Source organism: Oncorhynchus keta, chromosome 28 (genome assembly GCF_023373465.1).
Source record: "Oncorhynchus keta strain PuntledgeMale-10-30-2019 chromosome 28, Oket_V2, whole genome shotgun sequence".
NCBI lineage: Eukaryota > Metazoa > Chordata > Actinopteri > Salmoniformes > Salmonidae > Oncorhynchus > Oncorhynchus keta.
In genome coordinates this window covers 72,842,353-72,869,759 of record NC_068448.1, presented here as the reverse complement: position 1 = coordinate 72,869,759, position 27,407 = coordinate 72,842,353, and the positions used below count along the sequence as shown (strand labels likewise).

Genomic DNA, 27,407 nt, shown 5'->3' with positions numbered 1-27,407 from the left:
GACGTCAGTGTAAATATGGCTGCTCGGATTTCTAGGTCTGGCAGTATGCAGGTAACAATATATGGGATTAAGTTGGAATAAAATGATTTTTTTTCTTGTTAGGACATTCTGGATGTGGCTTCATAACCAACCAATGAACTCATTTTTAAATATTTTTTATGAAACGACAACCACATCGGTAAATCAAAAATAAAGTAAGTAAACTCTCTCTTTTTAAGATGACTTATCCTCTCTTCCTCTCCACAGGAACCTCCAATGAGTTGGTGACAAAGGAAAGAGAGGACAAGACCCTCCACTTCCTGTTGAAACACTCACCACCTTGGACCCTGGCGGTGACGTCATACAGATACGCATAATGGTTCATAGACCGTGATCACAGTTCTCACACAAGCAATCTCGCTCATCTTTTTTTCTGGCATTCTTCAAAATACACACAATAATAGCTAATAGTTAACACATCCATAGCTAGTAGCTAACACATCCATAGCTAGTAGCTAACACATCCATAGCTAGTAGCTAACACATCCATAGCTGGTAGCTAACACATCCATAGCTAGTATCTAACACATCCATAGCTAGTATCTAACACATCCATAGCTAGTAGCTAACACATCCATAGCTGGTAGCTAACACATCCATAGCTAGTATCTAACACATCCATAGCTAGTATCTAACACATCCATAGCTGGTAGCTAACACATCCATAGCTAGTATCTAACACATCCATAGCTAGTATCTAACACATCCATAGCTAGTAGCTAACACATCCATAGCTGGTAGCTAACACATCCATAGCTAGTAGCTAACACATCCATAGCTAGTAGCTAACACATCCATAGCTAGTAGCTAACACATCCATAGCTAGTAGCTAACACATCCATAGCTAAAAGGTCATAGCTAATGAATTTCAGGGATGTGGTTCGTCGCCATAGACCAAGGCAGACCATGCTCATTTATTTTTTTGAAGTACTTTTATTTTGTCTGTTTGCCGATAGCCATTCAAAGATATTGATCAGTGGTTGCATTTCTCAATGTATAAAGTCTACCAAAGTCGTCAGGAAAGCCTGTTCAATATTGCTTTTTCTAAAGACCCAGTCACCCAGTCATGTTTACCAGCACATGTTGTACCCGTAAACGAAGACATTCAAATACATTGTGATACATTAGGTATAAGGATCTGCAGTGTTTCTAAGGCATCTTTAGTTTAACAATGATTTCAGTGAATGCTCTGGACTGATATTTTTGATGAGTACACACTGTACACATGGGCTATATTCAATAAAGCAATAGCAATGTAAATTATGTCAAAGTATTGTGGAAATTGCTGATTGTATTCAGGTTTTTACACTGTGAGAATATAAACTATGAATTGCATAGGTTACTGCGTGGTCAGGAATGGATGGAGTTTTCACACTTGCATTTCAGCAATTGAAAGCGCAAAGGAAATGAGCGCATCATTCCTGTACGTACAGTATGTTACGCATATGTTGTCAAGCTCCAAGGAAACCAAATAAAGAATTTAATACAAAAATTAAGTACAAAGGTTTCTATACATAACATGCATACTGAAACTTATCCCTGTTTTGGAGCATTTTAGCAGTAGTGTCACGACATGTATAGATTCTGGTGGTTGTTGAAGTAGGTCGTTGTCTTGACAACCAGGTCCAAATACTACTTTCTCTTCTTGAAGCTGGTGCCATTGGTGGAGACAGAGTGGCCATTTGGGCGACTGGACTTGGTGGATTCTTCTGGCCTTCTTTTTCTGTAGGTCTGGGATAAAATCGGTTAACTTTCGACCATTGAAAAAACAACAAACATTCAGACATGCCTTTAAATGAATCCCGTAACAAAGAACATTGTCGTATTTGTGGACTTTTCCAATAATTTTAGATTTTTTTTTTTTACCGTGTCCTATTATACAGAGCACAGTTTGAATCCAGTGTTCATGGGAAGGTAACCCCAAGGCGCTACTGTACCTGGACGTAGAAGTTGACAAAGAGGATGACGAGGGTGGCCATGTAGGAGAACTGGAAGAGCAGGCATCCAACGGGGAAACCACAAGGGACGACGATTGCAGACAGGGTGTGTGTGATGGTCAGTATAAACTGGATCTGAGACAGAGAACAAAAAGGGGAAACCCCTCCGTCAGGGGTCGTATAACTCCTCTAACATGCGTGGCTTTTATCGTCCCATGTCTATGCTTAATGTAGGCCGTTGCTCTTAGACTAGAAGAGTAGTTCCCTTCACTGTTCAAGTGAGATCATATAGGCTTGATTGAATATCAGCGCTCATTTCATGAAAGGAATTTGCAACCAGTGTACTCACCAACTGAGCCTGAGTCAGGTAGCGCTTCCACCAGAGGTATTTCTGCATGGAGGGTATTGTGGACAGGCCATAGTAGGAGTACATACACACATGGATGAAACTGTTAAGAGTCGGCCCAAAGAAACCTTGGAAAAAAAGATTTGGGAAAAATGTATTATTGATTGACATACTTGACAAACCTTTCACATTGAAAATCAGAAGTTTGGTCTGTCACCAAGACAACACAACTACAGTGAGAAAAATAATTAAACATATTTTGTAAATTGCTTGTAGCAGGGACATGTTAAAGTTGGCTAGTTTTATTTATTTATTTATTTATTATAGGACAGGACATGCTCACTCGAGTTTGCTCCTGGTGTAGTTATATATGGCCTGCTGGGATGGAATGACACTCTGCTGCCGGCCTCATGGGGGGGGGCGGATCCCTTTATTTATTACGTTTTTATTTTTTAGATATTTGTATTTTATTTTTTCCCCCCAATTTCGTGGTATCCAATTGTTAGTAGTTACTGTCTTGTCTCATCGCTACAACTCCCGTACGGACTCGGGAGAGACGAAGGTCGAGAGCCATGCATCCTCCGAAACAGAACCCAACCAAGCCGCACTGCTTCTTAACACAGCGCGCATCCAACCCGGAAACAAGCTGCACCAATGTGTCGGAGGAAACACCGTACACCTAGCGTGATAAGACAAGGATGTCCCTACCAACCAAGCCCTCCCTAACCCGGACGACACTAGGCCAATAGTGCGTCGCCCCATGGACCTCCCGGTCGTGGCCGGCTGTGACAGCCTGGGCTCGAACCCAGAGTCTCTGGTGGCAATTGCAACCAGCCTTAGACCACTGCGCCACCCGGGAGGCCCCATTACATTTTTATTTAACCTTAATTTAACTAGGCAAGTCAGTTTAAGAACAAATTCTTATTTACAATGACGGCCTACCCTGGCCAAACCCTAACGACGCTGGGCCAATTGTGCACTGCCTTATGAGACTCCCAATCACGGCCGGATGTGATACAGCCTGGAATCAAACCAGGGCCTGTAGTGACACCCCTAGCACTGAGATGCAGTGCCTTAGCCCTGCTTGAAGAACGTTGGCATAATCAGCAAAATAACAACTACCCCCATTGGGCTTCAACATTGAAGAATAGGTGTTAGAACATTTCCACAGGAAGAACATCAACCTCAGCTCTCATCTCAATCTGACCCTAACGTCAACCTATATCAAAGATGGTGGATGAATGAAGATGTCCCACTCATGCCGTTTGCCATTGATATTTTTTTTTTCCTGGTCTACTTAAGCAGGTGGCTCTCCCATAGGCACCAATGCATTAGCAGCTGGGTCTGGTCCATAGAGAATGATAGAGACCTCTAGTGGCTAAAAGGTCATATTAGCTGGAGTCCAACCTGGTCATAAGGAGGGATCAGCCAATCGTGAAGAAGAAAATGGACTCCTTTAAAATATAGGTAGCCTCAATGGCGTTGCCCATACTGTCACATAAGCTATAATGGCACAGATACAAAGATGAGTCTTCTATATATCTTTATGGTCTGGTCTGCTTAGTTCATTGACTGTATATGAACCAGAAAAAAGGAGCGAGTGAGATGTCTTGCTTCCCCCTTTCGTCTCTGCCTATACCACGCCTACTGATTCGCTCTTACATCAATCGAGTCCCTTTGATTCTAACAGTGATGTAGGTGGAAGTGGGTGTGACCTACTCTGTCCACAGGGGATCCAGTTCAGAACACACCACCAGATGTTGAACATGGAGGCGTGGTGATAAACGTGCAGGAAGGTGATCTGGCTGTTCTTCTTCCGCAGCACAAAGAAGATGGTGTCCAGGAACTCAATCACCTTGGAGAAGTAGTACCACCACAGCACCTTGGCTACCTGGTGAGTTTATAGAAGAGCATGTAGGGGACTGTGCAGTAATATGGCGAGTACTGAATCAACTTCCCTTTCATGATTGTGTCTGGAACTATGACCTTCAACGACAACAAAAAAATCAAAAAATGGGACCAAGATGTAATTTCAATATTTTTGTGTGGCAGTGGATATTCATTATTATTCTTTAATTTACAGCTAATGTAACTGTAATTAAGTTATGTAATTCATTGTAATTCATTTAATTGTAATACATTGTAATTAACTCTTTGTGTTAATTAATTACACAATTGTACTCTTGCATATGTTGCTTTACGTTATCACATTCATATATATATATATATTTTTCAAACTAGGGGGGGGGGTGCAGAAGATGGGGGATGGGGGGGATGCCATTTGTGGACACTAGCTGACAGAAATATATTATACAACCCATTCCCTTTGAAGTTGTAGGAGGTAACAGCATGTGATGGTACTCACAGATCTACTACCACTCTTTTCCCAGGGAAAGCGGGACCTCTAGCCTTTCCTCACACTGTGGAACCAGCCTGATCTCGCCAGCTGACATAAATCATTCTCCATACTGAACAATGTAATCCGTGTATCAGAGACCAGGCTGGTTGTCCGAGGCTACACACCAAGGGCTTCAGCATATTTGACTTGAGTCACCAATAACTGATTTATACAAGCTCCATATACTGTATGTACTGTATTTTAATTTATCTTATTTATTTAACCTTTATTTAACTAGGCAAGTCAGTTAACGAGAGCCCCCAATATGAACAAACATAGCAATGATAGCATCTGTTGAGACACTTGATAGTTGAGTGCAGGAGACATTGCATTTCTTAACTAGATGGTTGTAACGTTTTCTAATAAGTAGTAAGAGAACAACAGTCAACACGACATGACTCCTTTCTTCAAGATGTTAAGAGTAGGTTTGTGTTATTCATTAGATTGACATAGAAATGCAGAAGTCTATGGTTTTCAGAGGCCAGTCATGGTGTAGACAGCAGAGCCCAACACAAATGTTACTGAGGAAGCATGGAGGGTGGGAAGGAGTCGGCACACACACACACACACACACACACACACACACACACACACACACACACACACACACACACACACACACACACACACACACACACACACACACACACACACACACACACACACACACACACACACACACAGTGTTACTCACCCTGAGGTCCGCCTCCCCTGCCTCGTGGAGTCCCTGACACTGCAGACGGTAGCCTGCCGACAAGGTTGCCGAGACGAGCTGCAACCAAAAACGCCACGGTCAACGTCACAGTATAACTCTCACCACCCCCCACCACACACACAGTCATGCACCATTTCCCTGTAACACACACACACACCCCACCCTGCTCCACACACATACCCCTCCCCACACACACACACACACACACACACACATCTGTATCCCTGTCAGGACTGACTGAGCTGAGGCAGTAGCCCAATCCTCCCTGCCTTTCTCTGCCGTGTCAGTCTAACCCAGTGAGTAGTTGTAATGGTTGTAGTTGTATTCGGTCACCCCTGTATAAACTTCCACAAAGAGGGATATATGACTGCTCTCCGCATCCTAACTGTGCTCAAGTGCTCTTTAAATAGATCTCACTGCTTGGAGGTCATTATTCTCAGACGACAGCATACTTCCTCCCTCTCTCCCTCTCTCTACGTTTTAGTGAATGTATGTAGTGCACAAGTGTAGGATTCATACATAGACCAAGCTCTATTGAAAAACACTTTCAACGGAGATTCACAATTGAGCATAATTTTCAGTCTAGGACTAGGCTCCAGCTGTGAAACCATCCCTATATGCCTTCAGGCAAACTCCACTTACATGTTAGTCATTTAGCAGACACTGTTATTCAGAGTGACTTACAGGAACAATTAAGGTTAAACGCTTTATTTCATTTCGTTATTTTTGTAGTTTCTGTATGTATAGTTTTCCTTCATTAAAATATCATGAATCATCATCACGCTACATTTTGGTCCGATCCTTGTTCTACCTCTTCGTCAGAGGAGGAGATAGAAGAGAGCCGTTACAACATGTTTCTACGAACTGTAATATTACTTTTTTGACTTTTCGTCTGGACCTTGTGGATTTTGGATTACTGGACTAAACGCGCAAACAAAAAGGAGGTATTTGGACATAAATTATGGACTTTATCGAACATTTATTGTGAAACTGAGATTCCTGGGAGTGCATTCTGAAGAAGAGCAAAAGGTAAGTGAATATTTATAATGCTATTTCTGACTTATGTTGACTCCACAACATGGCTTGTTTTCGTGTCTGAGCGCTGTACTCAGATTATTGCATGGTGTACTTTTGCTGTAAAGCTTTTTTGAAATCTGACACAGCGGTTGCATTAAAGAGAAGTATATCTTTAATTAAATGCATAACACTTGCATCTTTCATCAACGTTTATGATGAGTATTTCTGTAAATTGATGTGGCTCTCTGCAAAATCACCGGATCTTTTGGAAGCAAAACATTACTGAACGTAACGCGCCAATGTAAACTGATTTTTTGATATAAATATGAACTTTATCGAACAAAACATACATGTATTGTGTAACATGAAGTCCTACGAGTGCCATCTGATGAAGATCATAAAATGTTAGTGATTAATTTTATCTCTATTTCTGCTTTTTGTGTCTCCTCTCTTTGGCTGGAAAAATGGCTGTGTTTTTCAGTTAAGAACAAATTCTTATTTACAATGACAGCCTACCCCGGCCAAACCTGGATGACGCTGGGCCAATTGTGCGCCGCCCCATGGGACTCAGTTGTGATACAGCCTGGAATCGAACCAGGGTCTTTAGTGACACTTCTTGCACTGAGATGCAGTGTCTTAGACCTCAGTGCCACTTTGGAACTAACAACACAACCTACAAACTACATCTCAAGCTATATTTCACACATTGCCTATCATATAGACATTAGACATAGCTTACACTGTAGATATCTTCATGATTCACATTCCTACTAATAATCATAACAGTATCATCTTTCTAGCTTTATAAATAGTCAATCTGTGTTGTGCGAGAGTGGTAGCCTGCCTAGGAGGGTTTCCAGTGAGGTTAATCTGTCTGTATGGTCCTTCACCCTCTCACCTAGCCTGGAATCTAAGCCGATATGGCATCTGAACCACTGCACAACATGTCATATGAGTCAGCAGACGGGCCCATGCCCAGAGGTCACAGTGGGAGAAGGAGACAGAGAGAAGAGGAGAGGAGGAGAGTGAGAGAGAGAGAGAAAGGAAGAGGAGAAGAGGAGAGGAAGACAGAAAGGAGGAAGAGAGGGAAAAAGGAAGACAGAGAGAGGAGGTGAGAAGGAGAGGGAAGAGAAATAAATAGGTATATGGAGAGAGAGAGACAGAGGCGAGAGAGAGGTGAGAGAGGGAGAGAGACAGAGGTGAGGGAGGCAGAGAGAGAGCGGGAGACAGAGAGAAAGAGAGGGAGACAGAGGGAGACAGAGAGGGAGACAGAGAGGGAGACAGAGAGGGAGACAGAGAGGGAGAGAGAGAGAGAGAGAGAGAGAGAGAGAGAGAGAGAGAGAGAGAGGGAGACAGACAGAGAGAGAGAGAGAGAGAGGGAGACAGACAGAGAGAGAGAGAGAGAGGGGAGACAGAGAGAGAGAGAGAGAGGGAGACAGAGACAGAGACACACAGAGAGAGAGAGAGACAGAGACACAGAGAGAGAGAGAGAGAGAGAGAGAGAGAGAGAGAGAGAGAGAGAGAGAGAGAGAGACAGAGAGGCAGACAGAGAGAGAGAGAGACAGAGAGAGAGAGAGACAGACAGAGACACACAGAGAGAGAGAGAGAGACAGAGAGGCAGACAGAGAGGGAGACAGAGAGAGAGAGGGAGGGAGAGAGGGAGACAGAGAGAGAGAGGGAGGGACAGAGAGAGAGAGAGGGAGGGACAGGGAGGGAGAGACGAAGAGACTGAGAAGGAGAGACGGAGACAGAGACAAAGCGAGAGACGGAGAGCGAGAGACAGCGAGAGTGAGACAGACGGAGAAAGGGAGACAGCGAGAGAGCGAGAGACGAAGAGAGCGAGAGACGGAGAGAGGGAGACGAAGAGAGCGAGAGACGGAGTGATATGATATTCATGTGTGTTATTTCATAATTTTGATGTCTTCACTATTATTCTACAATGTTGAAAATAGTCAAAATAAAGAAAAACCCTTGAATGAGTAGATGTGTAGAAAACTTTTGACTGGTACTGTATATTATATATTATATATAAATATAAGAATCTGTGAATCTGAGAATCTGTGGAAAGAACTGAAAACTGCTGTTCACAAATGCTCTCCATCCAACCTCACTGAGCTCGAGCTGTTTTGCAAGGAGGAATGGGAAAAAATTTCAGTCTCTCGATGTGCAAAACTGATAGACATACCCCAAGCGACTTACAGCTGTAATCGCAGCAAAAGGTGGCGCTACAAAGTATTAACTTAAGGGGGCTGAATAATTTTGCACGCCCAATTTTTCAGTTTTTGATTTGTTAAAAAAGTTTGAAATATCCAATAAATGTCGTTCCACTTCATGATTGTGTCCCACTTGTTGTTGATTCTTCACAAAAAATACAGTTTTATATCTTCATGTTTGAAGCCTGAAATGTGGCAAAAGGTCGCAAAGTTCAAGGGGGCCGAATACTTTCGCAAGGCACTGTATATATATATATATACACACACACTGTTGAAGTCAGAAGAGTACATACACACAAGTAATTTTCCCAACAATTGTTTACAGACTTATAACTTATAATTTCCAAGTGAAATAATGTCTGAAAACAATTGTAAATATTACTTGTGTCATGCACAAAGTAGATGTCCTAACTGCCAAAACAATTGTTTGTGGACAAGAAATTTGTGGAGCGGTTGAAAAACTAGTTTTAATGACTCCAACCTAAGTGTATGTGAACTTCCGACTTCAACTGTAGATACATACAGACACACACTCACAAACACCTGGGAGGGATGAAAGATCATCACTTTGAGGAATCATATATTTTTTCACATTAATATTTTATCGAAGCGTCAGCATCACTTTTGAGCCGCTGTGTAAAACTAGGATGTTACCAATACAGATGTATAAAACTAGGATGTTACCAATACAGATGTATAAAACTAGGATGTTACCAATACAGATATATAAAACTAGGATGTTACCAATACAGATGTATAAAACTAGGATGTTACCAATACAGATGTATAAAACTAGGATGTTACCAATACAGATGTATAAAACTAGGATGTTACCAATACAGATGTATAAAACTAGGATGTTACCAATACAGATATATAAAACTAGGATGTTACTAATACAGATGTATAAAACTAGGATGTTACTAATACAGATGTATAAAACTAGGATGTTACTAATACAGATATATAAAACTAGGATGTTACTAATACAGATGTATAAAACTAGGATGTTACTAATACAGATGTATAAAACTAGGTTATGATTACTAATACAGATATATAAAACTAGGATGTTACCAATACTAAAACTAGGATGTTACCAGATGTATAAAACTAAACTAATACAGATGTGTAAAACTAGGATGTTACTAATACAGATAAAACAGATGTATAAAACTAGGATGTTACCAATACAGATATATAAAACTAGGATGTTACCAATACAGATATATAAACAGATGTTATAAAATAAAACTAGGATGTTACCAATACAGATGTATAAAACTAGGATGTTACTAATACAGATGTATAAAACTAGGATGTTACTACAGATATATAAAACTAGGATGTTACCAATACAGATATATAAAACTAGGATGTTACCAATACAGATGTATAAAACTAGGATGTTACCAATACAGATGTATAAAACTAGGATGTTACCAATACAGATGTATAAAACTAGGATGTTACTAATACAGATATATAAAACTAGGATGTTACCAATACAGATGTATAAAACTAGGATGTTACTAATACAGATATATAAAACTAGGATGTTACTAATACAGATGTATACAACTAGGATGTTACTAATACAAAAAACTAGGATGTTACTAATACAGATGTGTAAAACTAGGATGTTACTAATACAGATATATAAAACTAGGATGTTACTAATACAGATATATAAAACTAGGATGTTACTAATACAGATGTGTAAAACTAGGATGTTACTAATACAGATGTGTAAAACTAGGATGTTACCAATACAGATATATAAAACTAGGATGTTACCAATACAGATGTATAAAACTAGGATGTTACCAATACAGATATATAAAACTAGGATGTTACCAATACAGATATATAAAACTAGGATGTTACCAATACAGATGTGTAAAACTGGGATGTTACTAATACACCCACACCTCTATTTAAGACTCTACTACTACCTGAGTTAACGGCCCCTACCAGCGCTCTATTTCCATATGACCCATGTGCATATGTATTAGGTCAGTTAGACACTGACACAGGAGTAGGGGAATGGGACGTTACAGGGAAGTAAATAATGCAAAGAGTGGACACCTCAGGGTACAATTTCAGGATGGACTTTAAAAAAGATATGAAAATAATAAACCACTTAGGGATAAATATGCTACAAGGAGAAGAAAATCTCCTCAGCTTATTGGACGCTGAATAATTATAAGTAAGGGGAGTCATAAATCAAATCAAATCCAATTTATTTATATAGCCCTTCGTACATCAGCTGATATCTCAAAGTGCTGTACAGAAACCCAACCTAAAACCCCAAACAACAAGCAATGCAGGTGTAGAACCATTTTTTGTTCCAGACCAAATAGAGAGAGTCAGAACACACATAAAATAATTGGAGGAGTACATAAGCCAGGGGAGCAATGCAAAATAGCCAGACACAAAACAGGCCATAACCAAGTTGAATACTGCAGGCAGAAAACTGAATCTGACAAAAAGCCAGATAGGCAGGCAGGAAGGAAGTCAGTTTTCTCGGTTTCACAATCAGCGACGGAATAACTGCAAGTGAAGGATACCTAGAAAAAGTGCAGAGAATGGAGAAGCCAGAAACAGTGAATGAGATGCAGAAATGCCTAGGTAAACTAGGGTATATTAGAAACCACATACCGGGCTATAGCAGAGTAGCTAAGCATTGCTATAAATGCATTACCAGACGAAATAACAAACTAGAGCTGTCACATAAGCAATATGGGAAAGAGCCCATCATTTGAACAGACAAAATGACTGAATCATGGATAAAGTTTTAAAAAATGTTTTTAAAAAGATGGCAGAAGTGCTCAAAACAAAACAATTCAGCACGAAGGAGAGGAAGGAGAAAGATCCATGAGTTAATGGATTGAATGGATATTGTTGTCAGTCACCAAAAAGCCCACACAGTAGATGGGGGTGGAAAAGAAGCTGACTTCAATCAACAAGGCAACAGGGAAGTAGATGAGCTAGTCCAGATGGGCAGAATAGTTCTCTACAAAACTCAAGCAGACAAACTTAAGGCGTTACACATAGATTGGGGACACCCAGGTCCCAAAATCTTCATGAAGCGTCTTAGACAGGACCAGATTGAATTTGACCCAGTAGAGGCCAAACTGGTGTGCCAGCAGTGCATTACCTGTCAAGAGCAAAAGCCTAGTAATCTAGGAAGAGTGTCTGATCAACACATCAAAACATGCACACCCTGGAGTCAAATAGCATTAGACACTATTGGGTCCCATGAAAAGTGCTACGGTACTGGGACATAGGTATGCTATAGTAGCGTTGTGCATGTCAACAGGCTACACAATGGTACACACAGCGAAAACATGCAATGCTCTGCCTGTGTTGACAATGCTTAACCTTCTGACTTTGTCCCTAAGACGGTTTCAATCGATCAGGACTGACGATGGACGTCAGTATAAAAACAAAAAAGGTAGAAGAGTGGTGATCCCAGGGGGAAATACGGAACATCTTCTCACCTCCCTACACACCACAAGCAAACGGGTGTGCAGAGAGGACCATTGGCAAGCTAAAAACAACTTTGGGGTTGTGGAGAGCTGACAAAAGATCGGGGACCAAAACTAGTGCAGGCATGCATAGAGTTAAACAGCACCCCAACCAGTTCAGGGCCTCGCCCAAGGGAACTGATGGGACTACCAGGGATGAATAGTACGGTGGATATTCCTAATCTCCAGTCTAGCCCTCTACCTTGTCTTTTACAGGTAGGAGACTGGATCAGGATTAGGAAAAATCCAGCGGCAGACAAATGTGACCTGGTAGTACCCAAGAAATACGGTAAAAGACGTATTATTGAGAAAATAATAAGCGCTAAATACGCTAAAAACAGTTTGCGGGAAAAAAGTAGACACACAACTTAAGAAAGTTTGTCCTTCATAAATGTACCTGACTGGAAATACCTCCTAGAGTGCAGAGCGGGCCTATAAGTTAGGAGAAGCACGAGTGGCATATGGATAGGCCGGCACTTCCGACATGAGGAAGTAGCCAGGCAAGGACTGAAGGGAGGTGGTACAGGGAGAGTGGTCTGGGAACCTAGTGTTCTGACAGGGCCACCAGGCTCAAGCATGAGGACGTGCGTACCTTGTGACGTATGTAATGAGCCTACTGGGGAAATGCAGTATGAAGGGCTTGCTGAGCAAAGCCTAAGGAAAATTGAGGTATGCTCAGATGGGGCCTCAGGAGAAAATAGGTGCAGATATGGTAGGACACAAGTATGTGGTAGATGCAACTGCATCAGTGTGCATGGGACAGATGGGGAAGTATCTCAGACAAAGATTGTCTGGAGTGCCGAAGGCAGAGGGTTACAGAAGTTAAATTGACCAAAGGAGCCCTTTGACCCCAGTGAGGATAGAAGCGCCTCTCTGGCCCACTCCAACGGCAACCCTGGGAATAGAACCAGGCCAACTGACCCAGAGATTCCAATTTAACTCCAGTTATGAGTATCTGAGAGCTAGGGACCTTGGAGAGGGACCTAGTGATGGATATGGGATAGACAGAGTCAACAAACAGACCTGGATGGAAACAGGACAAGGTGAATGGATCCTAGTATACCCTAGTGTAGCCTGGGATGGAGTGCTTCTGGAGTCCACAGGTTGGGACCAGATAGACGATTATCCCCTAGACAACAACCACGAGTCTAACAAACACCCTTGATTCATGAGAAGGTGCTGGTGGGAAGGTCAGTGCAGGCCAGTCAGAGAGTTACACTGGGGCAGAGCAATGGAAAAGCAGCACATTTTCACCTTTGTCACCCCTCTGAGTGGAGGAAAGGATGTTCCTCCCCATGATGGAGATGGCAGGAGGAGGTACAGACTTGGGCTAGGGTGGCAGCTGTACATAGCTCAGGACCCAGTGTTCAAGACAGAAGGAGTCTACTCTTGCCACAAATACATATATACAGACAGTGCTGCTGGAGAGGGAAAATATAAACAAAAGGCAGCACTCAAAAGAGAACACAGCCCCCCCAAGAGATCATTCCTGGCCAGGATGAAATTGGTATTTGGATCAGACCCTGGAGAGGGCCCATCCAAACCCAGAAACCCAATAGTTAAAAAATAAGAATAAACTAAAGGATACTCTCCCTCTTATATTTCACAGGAAATATGAAGTTGGGGGAGTACAGAACCAAGGATTAGGATTAGGATTTTATTTGGGTTTAAAATACGATCCAGAAGATCTAGACATAGGAAAAGTAGTATACCTAGAGCAACAAGAATGCGAAAGGGAATCATTCACAAAAAGATGGGGCATACCTGTACAATGTGACACTGCAAATGATACCAAATGCCCAGGATTCCCCACAGTAAAGCTAAAAAGCAAAACTAACCACACTGGTTGGAACAACAGTCTAGAAAAAAATAGCACCCAAACAATACTATGGAAAGACATTGAGGGTACCATGCTATCAGGCTGGATAGTTAACCTAACCTCCGGACCAGTAGTAGGGTACCATGCTATCAGGCTGGATAGTTAACCTAACCTCCGGACCAGTAGTAGGGTACCATGCTATCAGGCTGGATAGTTAACCTAACCTCCGGACCAGTAGTAGGGTACCATGCTATCAGGCTGGATAGTTAACCTAACCTCCGGACCAGTAGTAGGGTACCATGCTATCAGGCTGGATAGTTAACCTAACCTCTGGACCAGTATTAGGGTACCATGCTATCAGGCTGGATAGTTAACCTAACCTCCGGACCAGTATTAGGGTACCATGCTATCAGGCTGGATAGTTAACCTAACAGCCGGACCAGTATTAGGGTACCATGCTATCAGGCTGGATAGTTAACCTAACCTCTGGACCAGTATTAGGGTACCATGCTATCAGGCTGGATAGTTAACCTAACCTCCGGACCAGTATTAGGGTACCATGCTATCAGGCTGGATAGTTAACCTAACCTCCGGACCAGTATTAGGGTACCATGCTATCAGGCTGGATAGTTAACCTAACCTCCGGACCAGTATTAGGGTACCATGCTATCAGGCTGGATAGTTAACCTAACCTCCGGACCAGTATTAGGGTACCATGCTATCAGGCTGGATAGTTAACCTAACCTCTGGACCAGTATTAGGGTACCATGTTATCAGGCTGGATAGTTAACCTAACCTCCGGACCAGTATTAGGGTACCATGCTATCAGGCTGGATAGTTAACCTAACCTCTGGACCAGTATTAGGGTACCATGCTATCAGGCTGGATAGTTAACCTAACCTCTGGACCAGTATTAGGGTACCATGCTATCAGGCTGGATAGTTAACCTAACCTCCGGACCAGTATTAGGGTACCATGCTATCAGGCTGGATAGTTAACCTAACCTCTGGACCAGTATTAGGGTACCATGCTATCAGGCTGGATAGTTAACCTAACCGCTGGACCAGTATTAGGGTACCATGCTATCAGGCTGGATAGTTAACCTAACCTCTGGACCAGTATTAGGGTACCATGCTATCAGGCTGGATAGTTAACCTAACCTCCGGACCAGTATTAGGGTACCATGCTATCAGGCTGGATAGTTAACCTAACCGCCGGACCAGTAGTAGGGTACCATGCTATCAGGCTGGATAGTTAACCTAACCTCCGGACCAGTATTAGGGTACCATGCTATCAGGCTGGATAGTTAACCTAACCTCCGGACCAGTATTAGGGTACCATGCTATCAGGCTGGATAGTTAACCTAACCTCTGGACCAGTATTAGGGTACCATGCTATCAGGCTGGATAGTTAACCTAACCTCCGGACCAGTATTAGGGTACCATGCTATCAGGCTGGATAGTTAACCTAACCTCTGGACCAGTATTAGGGCACCATGCTATCAGGCTGGATAGTTAACCTAACAGCCGGACCAGTATTAGGGTACCATGCTATCAGGCTGGATAGTTAACCTAACCTCTGGACCAGTATTAGGGCACCATGCTATCAGGCTGGATAGTTAACCTAACAGCCGGACCAGTATTAGGGTACCATGCTATCAGGCTGGATAGTTAACCTAACCTCTGGACCAGTATTAGGGTACCATGCTATCAGGCTGGATAGTTAACCTAACCTCTGGACCAGTATTAGGGCACCATGCTATCAGGCTGGATAGTTAACCTAACAGCCGGACCAGTATTAGGGTACCATGCTATCAGGCTGGATAGTTAACCTAACCTCTGGACCAGTATTAGGCACCATGCTATCAGGCTGGATAGTTAACCTAACCTCTGGACCAGTATTAGGGTACCATGCTATCAGGCTGGATAGTTAACCTAACCTCTGGACCAGTATTAGGGTACCATGCTATCAGGCTGGATAGTTAACCTAACCTCCGGACCAGTATTAGGGTACCATGCTATCAGGCTGGATAGTTAACCTAACCTCTGGACCAGTATTAGGGTACCATGCTATCAGGCTGGATAGTTAACCTAACCTCTGGACCAGTATTAGGGTACCATGCTATCAGGCTGGATAGTTAACCTAACCTCTGGACCAGTATTAGGGTACCATGCTATCAGGCTGGATAGTTAACCTAACCTCTGGACCAGTATTAGGGTACCATGCTATCAGGCTGGATAGTTAACCTAACCGCCGGACCAGTATTAGGGTACCATGCTATCAGGCTGGATAGTTAACCTAACCTCCGGACCAGTATTAGGGTACCATGCTATCAGGCTGGATAGTTAACCTAACCTCTGGACCAGTATTAGGGTACCATGCTATCAGGCTGGATAGTTAACCTAACCTCCGGACCAGTAGTAGGGTACCATGCTATCAGGCTGGATAGTTAACCTAACCTCTGGACCAGTATTAGGGTACCATGCTATCAGGCTGGATAGTTAACCTAACCTCTGGACCAGTATTAGGGTACCATGCTATCAGGCTGGATAGTTAACCTAACCTCTGGACCAGTATTAGGGTACCATGCTATCAGGCTGGATAGTTAACCTAACCTCTGGACCAGTATTAGGGTACCATGCTATCAGGCTGGATAGTTAACCTAACCTCTGGACCAGTATTAGGGTACCATGCTATCAGGCTGGATAGTTAACCTAACCGCCGGACCAGTATTAGGGTACCATGCTATCAGGCTGGATAGTTAACCTAACCTCTGGACCAGTATTAGGGTACCATGCTATCAGGCTGGATAGTTAACCTAACCGCCGGACCAGTATTAGGGTACCATGCTATCAGGCTGGATAGTTAACCTAACCTCCGGACCAGTATTAGGGTACCATGCTATCAGGCTAGCTAGTTAACCTAACCGCCGGACCAGTAGTAGGGTACCATGCTATCAGGCTGGATAGTTAACCTAACCTCCGGACCAGTATTAGGGTACCATGCTATCAGGCTGGCTAGTTAACCTAATGTTCTTACCCCAAGCCCAGGCTAGAAGTGTTCCGCCGGACCAGTAGTAGGGTACCATGCCATCAGGCTGGATAGTTAACCTAACCTCCGGACCAGTATTAGGGTACCATGCTATCAGGCTGGATAGTTAACCTAACCTCTGGACCAGTATTAGGGTACCATGCTATCAGGCTGAATAGTTAACCTAACCTCCGGACCAGTATTAGGGTACCATGCTATCAGGCTGGATAGTTAACCTAACCGCCGGACCAGTATTAGTAACCCAGACATGTAGAAACGGGGCATATACCCATCTATCCAATCCTACCTGCCTCTCCTATCACTCCTTCTATCGGTGGAGGCACTACAACTGTTGCTGTTCTTACCCCAAGCCCAGGCTAGAAGTGTTCCTCCGGTTCCTGCTGGGGGTGGGGGAAAAGAAAATGGGTAAACAGAGTCCCCAGACTATTTTTAGCATGTTTGATTTTAAAAGGCATTGCCAAAACTCAAATTCTTCTCCTTGCTGGACTTAGAATCAATAGGACATTGATCAGCTGATCTTTTGGTTTTAGAAACTCGCCGACTTTTGAATTTGAATTCGTTTATTGGTGACTAAAACTCAAATTACAAAGATTGCAACCAGGTTTCTCATTAATTTGACTATTTGGACACATAGCATGTCAACTAGGCCTGCTTCAATGATCCCCTGCTTATATAGTGTATTCCAATTATGGTAGCACACACAGGTTCCATTATACCGTCTGTTCCGTTCTTCTCTATTGCACCTATTTTACTTACTACAGTCATAGCTGCAGCTAAAGCTAGTATTAGGAGGCACAATATATCTGTCTCATAAATGTTTCCAACCAGGGGTAGCGTATCGTACTGAACAAGACTGGTGTCAGGAAGAACCACCCTCTGCCTCAAGTGACACCTCTGAATGGGAACAGCTGTTAGACTCATTGCTGATAGAATAAGGGCACCGTCATAAACGGATGCCCATATAGATGTATAAAACTGTTATAATACAGTATATAAAACTGTCATAAACAGATGCCCATAAAACTATGTTACTAATACAGATGTAAAACTAAGGCACTGTCATAAACAGATGCCCATATATGAACTGTTGTTAATGTGTGATAAATCAGCTGTGTGTCCTCCAAGATATATAAAAACTGTTTGTAGAAACTAGGAGGACACTTATAAACGTGACCTCAGATGTGAAAACTGGATAAATACAGATGTATAAAACTAGGAGACTAACTGCAGATATATAAAACTAGCGCTGACTTTACAGATATTAAAACTGAATTCATAAGACAACCATTTGATTTTAAAAGGCATTAAAACTAGGTGACTAAAAAACTCAAATTACAATACAGATTCTAACTTGCTGGACCTGAGAAAAACTAGGGACTCTGATGTTAAAACTAGTTTAACTATTGAACAGCTGTTCTGTACAGATACTGAAAACAGGTTACCAGATGTATAAAACTGATTTACAATTATATCCAGAGAAACTCTCAGATATAAAACTAGGATAACCTCTACAGATTGAAAACTCAGTACCTACAGGCCTCAAACTAAGATGTTACTAATACAGATATATAAAACTAGGTGGTTACTAATACAGACTGAGAGTCAAACTAGTTGATCCCCTGCTTATAAAACTAGGGTTATCTGAGATTGAAAACTAGGATGTTACTGACCAGATGTATAAAACTAAGTATACTGATGCAATTAAATTCAGGATGTTACTAATGCAGATATATAAAACTAGGATGTTACCAATACAGATGTATAAAACTAGGATGTTACTAATACAGATATATAAAACTAGGATGTTACCAATACAGATATATAAAACTAGGATGTTACCAATACAGATGTATAAAACTAGGATGTTACAGATATATAAAACTAGGATGTTACCAATACAGATATATAAAACTAGGATGTTACCAATACAGATGTATAAAACTAGGATGTTACCAATACAGATGTATAAAACTAGGATGTTACCAATACAGATGTATAAAACTAGGATGTTACCAATACAGATATATAAAACTAGGATGTTACCAATACAGATATATAAAACTAGGATGTTACCAATACAGATGTATAAAACTAGGATGTTACTAATACAGATATATAAAACTAGGATGTTACCAATACAGATGTATAAAACTAGGATGTTACTAATACAGATATATAAAACTAGGATGTTACTAATACAGATATATAAAACTAGGATGTTACCAATACAGATATATAAAACTAGGATGTTACTAATACAGATGTATAAAACTAGGATGTTACTAATACAGATATATAAAACTAGGATGTTACTAATACAGATATATAAAACTAGGATGTTACCAATACAGATGTATAAAACTAGGATGTTACTAATACAGATATATAAAACTAGGATGTTACCAATACAGATGTATAAAACTAGGATGTTACTAATACAGATATATAAAACTAGGATGTTACTAATACAGATATATAAAACTAGGATGTTACCAATACAGATATATAAAACTAGGATGTTACTAATACAGATGTATAAAACTAGGATGTTACCAATACAGATATATAAAACTAGGATGTTACTAATACAGATGTATAAAACTAGGATGTTACTAATACAGATGTGTAAAACTAAGATGTTACTAATACAGATATATAAAACTAGGATGTTACTAATACAGATATATAAAACTGGGATGTTACCAATACAGATATGTAAAACTAGGATGTTACCAATACAGATGTATAAAACTAGGATGTTACCAATACAGATGTGTAAAACTAGGATGTTACCAATACAGATGTATAAAACTAGGATTTTACTAAGACAGATGCCTTCGGACTTGTCTGACAGAGTAATGCTCTTTACACCTACTGTACCTACTGTACTGTCACTAACAGACACTATTTACAGCTACTGTACTGTCACTAACAGACACTATTTACACCTACTGTACTGTCACTAACAGACACTATTTACACCTACTGTACTGTCACTAACAGACACTATTTACACCTACTGTACTGTCACTAACAGACACTCTTTACACCTACTGTACTGTCACTAACAGACACTATTTACACCTACTGTACCTACTGTACTGTCACTAACAGACACTCTTTACACCTACTGTACTGTCACTAACAGACACTCTTTACACCTACTGTACTGTCACTAACAGACACTCTTTACACCTACTGTACCTACTGTACTGTCACTAACAGACACTCTTTACACCTACTGTACCTACTGTACTGTAACTAACAGACACTCTTTACACCTACTGTACTGTCACTAACAGACACTCTTTACACCTACTGTACCTACTGTACTGTCACTAACAGACACTATTTACACCTACTGTACTGTCACTAACAGACACTCTTTACACCTACTGTACCTACTGTACTGTCACTAACAGACACTATTTACACCTACTGTACTGTCACTAACAGACACTCTTCCACACCTACTGTACCTACTGTACTGTCACTAACAGACACTCTTTACACCTACTGTACCTACTGTACTGTCACTAACGCACTCCATTTACAGATGCCCTTTCCCAGGGTTATGTTCATTGTGGGAAAACGTTTCAAAATGTTTTGCAACTGAAAATGAAAATATACTATTCTTATTGGAGAAGTCAAGGTTGTCTCTCCCTGTCAGTCTGTTTCTTCCGTTTGATGCCTAATGAACACGAGCCAGGGTATAAAGGCACTCATATCCCCGACTCAGACATCTCTCTGACCTCTGAGGTTTTGTCTTAGAACAACTTACCTCAACCAGCATGTACAGGGAGAGCATGGTCACAGAGAAGTTGTACACTTGTAAGACCCCCTTGAGTGAGTATGCTGGCCTGTTCCTCATGTATTTTGATCCCAGGTATACTGTGAGGAGGTAAAGGATGGTGAGGGAGAGGGTGGGGAGATATGAGTCCAACAGGAGCCATCCTCGTACCCTGGAGTCTAAGTGGAGGGGGGAGAACACAGTGAACAATCAGTGTTGGGATCATCATGCCATTCCATTATTCAAGCCAGTACTATTCAACCTGTCATAAGCAATAAGATCTAACATTGCACTCTGCTTGACCTGATATGAAAAAAATATATAGTACGTTGTTCATGATTTTCATACGATTACAAAACCTTGTCGTAGCCTATATGGTTTATGTACTAAATACAAATCAAATTGTATTCGTCATGTCCACAGTTCACAGCAGGTATAAATGGTGCAATGAAATGCATACTTGCAATCTCTCTCAACAGTATAGTACAATATCAACAATCAATAATAACATCAATAATCAATAATATCAATCATTGATAATACCAAAAGATAACTGTTGACAAATTATAATGGAGTAGAAGGCTATGACAGTGCTTGACAGGAAGGAATCCCAACGTTTATTCTCTAAAACTCCATATAAAAGTAATTCCCTAAGACATGACTTTCTATCACGACCTCAAGGCAACAATTCTATCATAACTTACCTTGGACCAGGTATGTCTGTATAGGCATTCACATAGTAGGCTTGTATGAAAAATGTGTACTCCATAACTGGTTATTTACTACTCTATCACAGAGGTAATACATAGGTTATTACACCTTAATAACACAGGTATATCCCTAAGTACTGTAAAATGTGTTAAAAGTTCATTAACAAGGGGATATGGCAAAGCTGTGGGAATTTGTAGTATTCAGATGGGTCAGTCTGATTACACACACCGACGTGTACCTAGACCGCTACCCTCCTGCGTGAGGTGAGCTTTGAAGGACTCTGTAATGTCAGTTACGCATCAGTTCTGTCGTCTGAGCAGACATATTTGTAGTTTTGACAACCACATTTGTAGTTTTAACAACCATTGCAGTCTTCAATTGGAATATACATACCTCTGTCTTCAAACAGGAAGTAAAAAAGCGCGTTTAACCGCTCGTCCAAACTTTGTAAATGGTTCTGAAAGTTTAAAAAAAAAGAGAAGAGAAGTCACTTGCAATAAATGTCTGTGTGTCACCGTATGTCCATTTGTATGGCATTTATCAAAATAATGTACATCACATTATAGAGCCTTTTAATCACATTATAGAGCTCATTTATCACATTATAGAGCCCATTTATCACATTATAGAGCTCATTAATCACATTATAGAGCTCATTTATCCCATTATAGAGCTCATTTATCACATTATAGAGCCCATTTATCACATTATAGAGCTCATTAATCACATTATAGAGCTCATTTATCCCATTATAGAGCTCATTTATCACATTATAGAGCCCATTTATCACATTATATAGCTCATTAATCACATTATAGAGCCCATTTATCACATTATAGAGCCCATTTATCACATTATAGAGCCCATTTATCACATTATAGAGCTCATTAATCACATTATAGAGCTCATTAATCACATTATAGAGCTCATTAATCACATTATAGAGCTCATTTATCACATTATAGAGCTCATTTATCACATTATAGAGCTCATTTATCACATTATAGAGCCCATTTATCACATTATAGAGCCTTTTAATCACATTATAGAGCTAATTTATCACATTATAGAGCCCATTTATCCCATTATAGAGCCCATTTATCACATTATAGAGCCCATTTATCACATTATAGAGCTAATTTATCACATTATAGAGCCCATTTATCACATTATAGAGCCCATTTATCACATTATAGAGCCCATTTATCACATTATAGAGCCCATTTATCACATTATAGAGCTCATTAATCACATTATAGAGCTCATTAATCACATTATAGAGCTCATTTATCCCATTATAGAGTTCATTTATCACATTATAGAGCCCATTTATCACATTATAGAGCCCATTTAACAAAATAATGTACATCACATTATAGAGCCTTTTAATCACATTATAGAGCTCATTTATCACATTATATACCCCATTTATCACATTAGAGCCCATTTATCACATTATAGAGCTCATTAATCACATTATAGAGCTCATTTATCCCATTATAGAGCTCATTTATCACATTATAGAGCCCATTCATCACATTATAGAGCCCATTTATCACATTATAGAGTTCATTTATCACATTATAGAGCCCATTTATCACATTATAGAGCCCATTTAACAAAATAATGTACATCACATTATAGAGCCCATTTATCACATTATAGAGCCCATTTATCACATTATAGAGCCCATTTATCACATTAGAGAGCTCATTTATCACATTATGGAGCTCATTTATCACATTATAGAGCCCATTTATCACATTATAGAGCTCATTTATCACATTATAGAGCCTTTTAATCACACTATAGAGCCCATTTATCACACTATAGAGCCCATTTATCACATTATAGAGCTAATTTATCACATTATAGAGCCCATTTAACAAAATAATGTACATGACATTATAGAGCCCATTTACCACATTATAGAGCTCATTTATCACATTATAGAGCCCATTTATCACATTATAGAGCCCATTCATCACATTATAGAGTCACTTTTCATGTAAACAGTTGGAATTTAGATGCAGTGAATTACAAATAAAACAAGGTCCTCAAATGCATAAAAGCACTTAATAAATCTGATCTATTATTAAGCAATTGCCAAAATTTGGGTGGCAGGTAGCCTTGCGGTTAAGCGTGTTAAGAGCATTGGGCCAGTAACCAAAAGGTCGCTGGGTTGAATCCCAGAGCAGTGGGGTAATAATTTGTTGATGTGTGCTTGAGCATGGCACTTAATCCTAATTGCTCCTGTTAATCACTCTGGATAATAGTGTCTGCTAAATGTCAAATTGACTATTTCTTACAAACATTATTGTCTCTGGCTAAATGCCTTTGCTGCAAGGTGGTAAGCAAGGTGTTGGAAGTGGCTTATGTTCATATTGTATATGTTGGTCAGCCATCACAATATTTGTCGAGTCACAGTAACCGGTATCCTATACATAATGTCAGGGAGTGGTGTGTTGCTCTTTGCTCCCTATCTCTATCTCTCTGTCTTTCTATTTCTCTCTGTCTGTCTCTGTCTCTCTCTCTCTTTCTCTCTCTTTCTCTCTCTCTCTCGTTCTCTCTCCATCTCTCTCTCTCACTGGGACACTGGAGAAAAGGTCACTAGGGGAAATGCCTCTCCTCTATTTGTCCCCCATTTCCAAGAGCTTTACTGTTTATTGATCCAGGCCACTGCGTTCTGCAGTAACAAATGTCGGAAGGGCGACCTGGGGGGAACAAGCGGTAGGGGCCATATTGACATTTCAGTCTACCTCCACCTTCTTTAGGAGATGGGCCGACACAGACCAAAGCTGATACGCTATGGGGTGTTGGGTTTCTGATGCAGAGGAGACAAACACAATTTGTGACCTGTCCTCAGCTCTTTGGTGCCACCATATTGGCATCTCCTGTCCTGTACATGTCCAGGGGCACTTAGTGTCCCTCATCTCATTAAACTGAGCTGAGAGTTTAAACTATCCCTTAGGTCTATGGGCCAACAGAGAGACATACGGGACTGGCTACTTAGTTGGAGAGCCAGCAATGACAGCCAGAGCACATGCAAATCTTGGAAATATTGTTTTTATTTACGATGGATAACCATCTTTCATATTGTTGATAAGCTATGTCACAGGGGGGATCTGTTTTATTCAAATACAGATGTAGGATTTTAATTTGATCACCCTGTTTCGGGGAATGTCAAACTTGTAGTGTTTGAGGTTAAAAAGGCTTCTGTAGTTTGTAATTTGCTCTTTGAAATTAGACTTGATTTGCCCCAATGAAAAATGTTCATTAATTATAATCCAAATAATTCACATTTCCTGCAGCTGCAGGATTATTTTCCTGTTGTATCAAACTTGCTCAAATTAAGATCCTACATCTGTAATATATCAATGAGAAATGTAATCTCAGCACCCAGAACCAAATCAGCGGAGTAGTCTCGAAAGACTGTAAGAAAAGTAACTTTCATACATTTTGGTACCCATGCATGTCATACTATGTTGCCCTCAAAGAACGAGCTTGTTGTGTAGTAGGTGTAGTTATAAAACCTATCCTCTGTTGTTTTCCAATCATTTACTTCGTCACCTGGCTGTCTTTAGTCTACTCTTTGTCTTTCTTTTACCTGGCTTCAAACAGATACTCAGTTATAACTACTAGCTTTTGGTTCAGATTGTCAGTATCCCTCCCTACACTAAGTACAGTATCCCTCCCTACACTAAGTACAGTATTCCTCCCTACACTAAGTACAGTATTCCTCCCTACACTAAGTACAGTATCCCTCCCTACACTAAGTACAGTATCCCTCCCTACACTAAGTACAGTATCCCTCCCTACACTAAGTACAGTATCCCTCCCTACACTAAGTACAGTATCCCTCCCTACACTAAGTACAGTATTCCTCCCTACACTAAGTACCATATCCCTCCCTACACTAAGTACAGTATCCCTCCCTACACTAAGTAAAGTATTACTCTAAGATTTTCCCTATTGGCATTGACAAGGTTATCGTTAGCCCCATTTGTTAGTTCATATTTACAATCAAGAAATGCCCAGAGCAGCTTTGTAATTCCTGATTTCCCAGCTCCTGGCTGACAGCATCTTTCAAGCAACTCTGACTCTTGTTAACAATCAAAGTTCAATAAATAATTCAGATGGATTTGGAAGTATTGTTGTGTTTGAACAGGGTTTGTTAATTAACAGGTTACATTTCTCCAGCCCCATCCCTCAGCTTTTTACTGAAACCGTAGCGGGGAGCTTGTTTTGTTATTGTTTCATCTGCAGATTTCCTCTTTAAAGAACAGAATTGGTTCTTGCTGACACAAGCACTCTACTAAAAGGGACCAACAAGCCAGACATTGCAAGGTATTGACGAAGTAAAAAAAGACAATGTCTCTATAGACTTTGAAAAAAATAAAGGGTTGAATACTGTAGGTATTAAATGGTGCTGTGCTTTTTGAGGTCGGTTCGGTTTCGGTTCAACTATTTTAAAAATAAAGACAGTTTCGATTTCGGTTTCGATTATACATTTTTTAAATAAATGCACTATGCATTATCTGAGTTGAATGCTGTAACAACACAGAATAAAACAATTAATAAAAGTCCCATGATGGTAGTGACTGCCCATTACTGCTTATCACTTAGACATAATTTATTACTTTAGTTAATAAAATATTTCAGTTGTTGTGTATATTCATAATCTCATCTCTATACAACTGCTGCCTATGCTGTCTGACAAAATCACTATTTTAGTAGTTCTTCATAGTATATAAGGCATACTTTTATGACTGCTGAATACCAACTATCAGTCACTTAGATCATGTATTTTCAGGTAGAGATACCTTGCGATGCAACTGCTCTCTATCCCTCTTGATGGCTCATTCTTGTTTCTTTTATGTAGCAGGCTAAAAGAAACACAGACCAGATAAGTAGGCACACAATGGATTATGATCATTGTAGTTAATTACCACGTTTTCTGCAATAAACTATGTAGAATATTAGCCTGTTAGAAACTACAACTCCCTACAACATCGCAAAGTTCTTGCTTGATCTCGAGAAACTGTGCAATGAGTGCACAGAAAAAAAGAAAGAAATGAGATTCAAATAATTTAACCTACATTGGTCAATTAGATGTTTAAAAACGAAAAATAACCGGGTTAATAGCGCAGCACTATGTTTTATCATAGTGTGCACACGGCACATAGTAATACATGTATTATTAAAATGCATATGATCTATGCACCATGCAATAAATTGCTACAATATAGGATAATATATATTTCTATGTTTAGTCTTCTGCAGTGAACAAAATCAATTCCGTAACAATTCAATAACTATTGAGTTTGCAATTTGCACTTTCCCATCGCCTGACCATCATCAGTTGCACATTCCTTGCTGTTACTTAACTTTCCCAAGTATAAAAACACTGATAGTGCCTCTAATTCAAGTCTGACACAAGACGTCCAATAATTCAATGACAATTCAGACAATCACACGAATCAGAGCTATTTCCCCAAGAGGTAGTCTATCTCCCTCCGATCGTGTTGTCACCTGTGTCAAACATCAGTTGACGCCCATACAAAATGCCGACAGTATAGCCGATATGTGTAGTGTGCTTACCATCTCTTTTTGCTGGATGTAGAAAGCCCTGTAATTTGTACTGCGAAGGTCAAATAGCGTTGAGATTGTGAGGCACGTTACCCTGGAGAGAGAGAGGTGGGCTCGAGGAGACAGAATGTGCGCTGTCCAGGGTATCTCAGAATCTGCTTTTAGCTCGCTCTGGCATGCATCCACAAACCCCTCGAATTATAGTATGTCATATATGCGGGTCTGTGCTCTGTGATGCCACCACAGACGTGC

The 27,407-nt window shown here is 40.5% G+C and overlaps 1 protein-coding gene across 2 annotated transcripts; it reads right to left on the bottom strand.

Moving 5' to 3' along the window:
• Window positions 1–139: 139 nt before the first annotated feature.
• LOC118361200 (elongation of very long chain fatty acids protein 2-like) lies at window positions 140–27,407 on the bottom strand. 2 transcript variants are annotated; one of them, XM_052483873.1, is made up of 9 exons: window positions 27,168–27,406; window positions 26,390–26,452; window positions 21,960–22,023; window positions 20,847–21,034; window positions 5,415–5,492; window positions 4,042–4,213; window positions 2,326–2,450; window positions 1,977–2,111; window positions 140–1,770 (listed from the first exon to the last, which is right to left on the bottom strand). In XM_052483873.1, the coding sequence occupies exons 4-9, from the start codon at window positions 20,934–20,936 to the stop codon at window positions 1,672–1,674; spliced, it is 699 nt and encodes a 232-aa protein (XP_052339833.1). In that variant the 5' UTR covers window positions 20,937–21,034; window positions 21,960–22,023; window positions 26,390–26,452; window positions 27,168–27,406; the 3' UTR covers window positions 140–1,671. The 2 variants fall into 2 exon arrangements, with proteins under 2 accessions (XP_052339833.1, XP_052339832.1); XM_052483872.1 differs by lacking the exon at window positions 26,390–26,452 and having other exon boundaries at window positions 27,168–27,407.